Genomic DNA, 6587 nt, shown 5'->3' with positions numbered 1-6587 from the left:
AGGGATGTGTTAGATGTGTGTGAGTGCAGGTAATAGTGTGGGAGAGATGGACTGAAGAAGGTGAGAAGGGATAGAGGATCAAGAGCACAGGTTGTGGGACGGCTAGAGAGGAGGAGTTTGGAGACATCAGTCTCTGTGAGGGGAGAGAAGGAGGACAGTTGGGAGTTACATGGAGGAGGAGCCAGTCTATGCATGTTTGGGGTTGAGAACTGGGTCCTGATTGAAGTAACCTTGTTTGAAAAGAAAGTGGCAAAGTCATCTGCAGTGAGAGTGGGAGGGGAAGGTGGAGGAGGGGGACAGAGAAGAGAAGAAAAGGTTTTGAAGAGAGTGCAGGTGTTGGGAGAACTGCCAATCATCTCTTGGTAGTATACGGCTTTAGCAGTGGAGATACTATTGGAAAAAGAGGAGAGAAGTGTTTTGGTAATCGGTTAGGTCAGACGGATCATTAGATTTAAGCCATTTCCTTTCAGCTGCTCTTAGTTTGGCCCGGTCGTTACACAGAGCTTCTGAGAGCCAAGGGCTAGAGGGTGATGTGCGAGCAAGTCTGGAGTATAGGGGCAGATGCTGTCAAGAGACGATGTTAGAGTGGAACATAGCATTTCAGTTGCGGTGTTTAAGTCCAGTGAGGAGAGATGGCTATCAGAAGAGGGAAGTGAGGTTGTGACAATGGAGGAGAAGTGTGAGGGGGAAAGGGAGCGAAGATTGCGACAAAAAGAGATAAAAGGTGGAGACAGTGAAGGGGGTGAGGGGAGAGAAATAGAGAACTGGTTAAAGAAATGGGCAGAGGTGTGGAGAGGAGTAATGAGAAGATTGTGTGTGGTGCAGTTACGTGTGAGGATGAGGTCGAGTTGTTTGCCGGCTTTATGAGTTGCTGGTGTGGTGAACTGCTTGAGGTCAAATGTGGGAAGGAGAGCAAGAAAGTCAGCTGCATGTGGCTTATCTAGGTGAATGTTGAAGTCACCGAGGACCACAAGAGGAGTTCCATCATCCGGGATGGTGGACAGTAGCATGTCAAATTCATCATTGAACTTCCCCAGTTGACATTTTGGCAGGGTCCGTGACTGTAACAGCATGAAATTCAAAGGAAGTGTAGGAGCAAGCGGGAGCGAGAGATGTAAATTTCCATGTTTTGGAGAGAAGCAAACCTGTACCACCCCCTCGTCTATTGGGACGTGAGGTATGGGAGAAGTTGAAGTTGGAGACTAGGGCAGCGGGTGTGGCAGTGTTCCCAGTATGGATCCAGGTCTCAGTCAGAGCCAGCACACTGAGGTTCTAGTGGGTTGCAAAATCAGGAATGAAGTCTTCCTAGTTCACCGCAGATCAGCAATTCCAAAGTCTGATAGAGAACGTGAAGGAATCTGCTGAGACCACATGCAGAGAGAGTAGGGTGTTTAAATTGCGTACTTTTCTGGGAGTGTGCCGTGGTCTGTACCTGTGGTGAATAACGGATAAACTGATGACACGTGTTAGTGTGTAAACAGGTAAACAGTGAGGGGAAGAGAGGAGGAAAAGGTGGAGAGAGGGAGAAAAGTATACTTAGCAGCGTGAGTGTTGTCTTGTTGGTGTCCTTGCTCGGTGGCCTCGCGCAGGTCTTTACATGACAAGGGCTGATGCTTCTGCTGATGCAGCTGCCTCAGCGTTTCCTAGTTCTTAAGTACTGTGGTGGGAGTGCTTCATGCCTCTTTAATTATCAACACAAAGTGTAATCGCATGAACGAGCGACCCCTGGCCGAAACTGAATATGAATATCGGAATGATCTCTAATCTAGCAACGTGTAAACAGCTCGTAGCAACAAGGAAACGCGATTACAGCTTCTGTCTGACAACCGATGCTAAAACTAGCTTCAACTAAAAAACTTACTATAGAAACAATAACATATTAAAATAAGTGCATTAATATAAACCTGTGATTTGTAGCTGCGCTACTGTTGGAGTAATTCTGACCTTCTGACCAATCAGGATACAGAATAAAGCAGCACCATGGTGTACAGTAATTACAATTAGTGCATTGCTCTGTAATCTAAAATCACAATGACTTATTGATCAATAAGTAACAGAAACTTGATATATTTTCCTAAATTCTTTATTGAATCTGTTTTATAATGATCAGGATTCATGCATCTGTTTGCAGCTTTCCTTCTTCTTCTTGCTTTTCTTTTTTGGTCAGTGATAAAGGGGTGAGGAAAGAGCTGGAAAATCGTCCAAATCTTACACCTTCTCACATATAATTACTGCTGTGACTTCATCGCATGTCAGTGTCTGTAAAATAAAACAAAAATGACATTAATGTCCACTTTAAAGAGCCTCGGTCTTATTCACAAGTGAACATTTTCTCACCATGATCAATTTCCCATCCTGGATCTCTCGAACTGCCGTGGCCTCTTTACTGTCCCACTTCTGCACCTGGATTAGTTTGTCTCCATCCAGGGTTATAATAGTCTAAAAAAAAAAACAGGGCTGTGGTTATCTGACAACGTAAAACTAAGCCGAGGTCTCTAATACACTTCACATCAGAGTACAAGTTCTCATATGGCCCCCCACCCAACACAAAACGTCAGCAAAATAGTCTCAATTGTTTGTGCTCCGTTTGTGCTGGTTTGTGCCGTAAAATTTTTGGTTTGTGCTGCTTCGGTTTTGGAGATATTAAAGGAATATTTGTAGGTCATTCTGTGGTCACTCAGCTGCTCCAGCCCCCCCCCCCCCCCCCCCCGTTTGTTTGTGGTTCATTTATGCTGGTCTGTGCTGCTAAAAGCTTCGTTTTTGTTACTGCCCTTTTTTTTTTTTTTTTTTTTTTTTTAAACATTATAGTAGAAGTAACAAGGTAAAATCCAAACAGCAAACCAAGCCACATTAAATAGTCACATTCACTTAATTGTTACCTATCCACTGTGCATTTTCAACTTTTAAGGGACACACACACAAACACACACACACATATGTGTGTGTGTGTGTGTATATATATATATATATATATATATATATATATATATATATATATACATACACACACACACACACACACATTAATACATGACTTTGATAATGACTTGTATATAAACATTTGTGTTTGACTCCAGTAGTGACAGAAGATCTTGTCCAGTCCAATGTCTTTAATGCTACCACTGTGAGGTGCACTATATTTTAACATCTGCAGTGACAAAATAGGATCCTTGTCACCTAATTCTAAGTCATTTCTCTCTTGCTTTGCTTTGCGCGGGGTGGCCAAATTAGGAAGATGGCTTGGCTCAGGATCTCCAAAATCCATCAGCTTTGTTGCCTCTGATGCCCTCCATACATGGGGTTCCATTACCCTCACACAGTTCTTTGGCTATCTGCACACGCAAATTACCAGACATCACACGCTTGGAACATCCAGTGTGCAGGGAGTCATCAGTGTTTTTAATTAAACAATTGAGCAGCATTGGGTAGTTCATTTCAGGCTCTCTATCACATTTTATGTGAATGTGGCCATGACATTCCTTACAGTTGCCTCTGATTTCTATGTATTTCTCTGTGGCTGATGGATAGACCTTGGCTCTTTTAAAGACAAATGTTCCAGGGGCTTTTCGCTTCTTCCCAAATGTGACGATTTATCACGTGTCCAGATGCCAGGCTTCAAAATTGTGCATTCCCTTTTTTGTGTTTTAGAGAACTTGTTTTTGTATTGAACTGTTTCAGGCATGAATTCAATCCATTTCTGAAATGGAACTTCAAGATCAAAAGTCCAGCAATCTTTTGGTCTGGGGGAAAGGGACCCTGGCTCAAAATCAGTGTCATCACTACTAGTACTTGTTTCATGATCACTTTCATAAATAAACCCTAAAGCAGTCCAGATGTTGTCTGTTCAATTTAACAAAAGTACATAGAGCCTTTGCAGTGATCTTGTTTTCTAGCTGCTCACTAAGTTCTGTCCAGATGCTCTGATTAGGAGTATCTACATTACCATTTTGGACTATGGCCTCTTTTGATGAACAGAGGAATGTGAAAATGGAATCCCTGTCCACTGCTCGTTTCTTGGGCATCTGGCATAAGCAAAATATAATTACCCACTGAAATAATCCTGATGCAAAAAATGTCATATACAGTATGAACTTGTTTTCATGTATTACTGTATTTGCCTGAATACAAGCAAAATATAATCTAGTAATAATATATAAGGATATTATATCTTATATTAGGACCAATATGGTAATGTTGACCCCTAGATGTAATGTAATTAACATTTCATAGCTCCATTAGCCATACTAGTATTAGCAATGAGTTTTCTGTTCAATAAACATTCACAATCTTAGCTCTCTAATGTTGTACCATTATGATTGAAGTTAACTAATAATATTGTAACTGACAGTGTTAAAACATTGTACTTACACTGGCCAGAATTTTGATTTAGTAACTATATCAACTTTTCCTATACTAACAACACTAATTTCCACAAGAGCATCGTGAAGAGAAGTGTCACTTACACCTAGTGGTGTGAAGTAAAATGTAGCAGATGATTCTCTTGTAAATAAATGAAAAATTCAATCAGGAGAGACCAGTGAATGAAGTAAAGATAATGGTTTATTGAACAAATTATGAGATGATTAGTCTTGAAAAGATTTCGGCAATTAGAATCTAAAAGTGCGCTCACACCGAGGAGATTTGTGCCTAGAAGTAAGTGTCTAATATTTTAAAAACTGAAGCAGCACAAACAAAGCTTTTATCAGCACAAACCAGCACAAACAATTGAGCCTATTTGGGGTGAATTTGGAGCATGTGGGGGGGCTGAGGGACGTCAGAATGACCTATAAATATTCTTTTAATATCTCAAAAACTAAAGCAGCACAAACAATTGAGACTATTTTGGCAACGTTTTGCGTTGGGTGGGGGGCAACTTCACGCAGGTGCATCACCAGGTGGACTCACAAGATTATACATTCACACTTCCAAATGCAAACTCTGACACTCTGATAATAAAATGTTTAAGAATTAATTTTCTTACTTTGCAAACCCTGCCATCAAGGGCTTTGTCATCAAACTCTTCACCGAGTGTGAACCTGCTTTCATGCTCATTGACGACGGTTTGTGTTTTAAATACCACAATGTCGTCCTCTTGGGAAAAGGTGAAGACTGGTTTAATTACATTTGCGACACTTCTCAATTCATCATTAAGACCTGTAAAAGGACATGTAGGGAAAATTTAATTTTATCTACATTCGACGTCACAGCACATAATATAAAGTACAAAAAAACTTACCAATTACTTTTAGGTAATCGTCAAGGTTTTCACTTTTGACAGTTTTCCAGCTTGCAAAGAAGGCTTCCATGTTTATAATATAGTATTAAGGTAATGTCTATTGAGAATACACACTGATTACACCCTGATTACACAGTGACCTCCACAGAGACCTGCACAGTGAGGAGGTATTTATACCCAATGTGTTAAAGAAAACACAAGCTTTACTGACTTTTCCCACATTCTTGATTTGTTTATGGAAATATATTTGGATATGATTTAGGAACACATTTATAAAGGTTAAAAACTTTTTGGATTATTATCTGTTCTTTACTGGCCAAAAAAAGAAAACATCTATTGCAGAAAAAGCGTGAAAACTCAGCATTTATTTTACAGCATAATGAAATTTTATATAGATAGACAATACAGCGACTTTATTAAAAGTTTTATGAAGAAATTAGACATTTTGCCTAACATGTTGGTAAAGTGTTTTCTTTCATGACACATTAAACATCCCTGCCTTTGTGAATGACAAATCATTATAAAACCAATAAAACTGAAATGATCAGAGACAGTAAAACATCAGCATGGAGTCTGTGAAGGCCTCAGAATGCCCAGACATCCTGAAACGACCAAAACAGCTCTGAACCGTTAAGATATGGACTCCACAAGACCTCTGAAGATGTGCTGTGGGATCTGACACCAAGATGTTAGCAGCAGATCCTTTAAGTCCTGTAAGTTATGAGGTGGGGCCTCCATGGATCAGGCATGTTTGTCCTGCACATCCCACAGATGATAGATCAGATTGAGATCTGGGGAATTTGGAGGCCAAGTCAACACCTTGAACTCTCTGTCATATTCCTCAAACTGTTCCTGAACAATTTTTACAGTGTCTCAGGGAGCATTATCCTGCTGAAAGAAACCACTGCCATTTGGGAACACCATTGACATGAAGGGGTGTACTCAGTCTGCAACAATGTTGGTGGTACATGTCAAAGTAACATCCACATGAATGCAGGACCCAAGGTTTCCCAGCAGAACATTGCCTAGAGCATCACAATGCATCCACCGGCTCGCCTTCTTCCCATAGTGCATCCTGGTGCCGTCTCTTCCTGAGATAAGCATCGCACACATACCTGGCCTCCACATGATGCAAAAGAAAACCTGATTCATCAGACCAGGCCACCTTCTTCCATTGCTCCATGGTCCAGTTCTGATGCTCATGTGCCCTCTGTAGGAGTTCACCAATTGTCCTTCCTTGGACCACTTTTGGTAGGTACTAACCACTGAATACCGGGAACACCCCACAAGACCTGCTATTTTTGAGATGCTCTGACCCAGTCCTTTCATCGCTCAGACCCTTACGCTCACC

General features: G+C 41.0%; 1 protein-coding gene across 1 annotated transcript; it reads right to left on the bottom strand.

Annotated features, from left to right (window-relative positions):
* Nucleotides 1–2052: 2052 nt before the first annotated feature.
* On the bottom strand, nucleotides 2053–5409 carry LOC128601193 (fatty acid-binding protein, brain). The gene is made up of 4 exons (XM_053614194.1): nucleotides 5237–5409; nucleotides 4982–5154; nucleotides 2338–2439; nucleotides 2053–2259 (listed from the first exon to the last, which is right to left on the bottom strand). The coding sequence occupies exons 1-4, from the start codon at nucleotides 5304–5306 to the stop codon at nucleotides 2209–2211; spliced, it is 396 nt and encodes a 131-aa protein (XP_053470169.1). The 5' UTR covers nucleotides 5307–5409; the 3' UTR covers nucleotides 2053–2208.
* Between the last annotated feature and the right edge of the window lie 1178 nt (nucleotides 5410–6587).

The sequence above is a fragment of the Ictalurus furcatus genome, chromosome 25, assembly GCF_023375685.1.
Source record: "Ictalurus furcatus strain D&B chromosome 25, Billie_1.0, whole genome shotgun sequence".
Classification (NCBI taxonomy): domain Eukaryota; kingdom Metazoa; phylum Chordata; class Actinopteri; order Siluriformes; family Ictaluridae; genus Ictalurus; species Ictalurus furcatus.
This window is presented reverse-complemented; position numbering and strand designations above follow the sequence as displayed.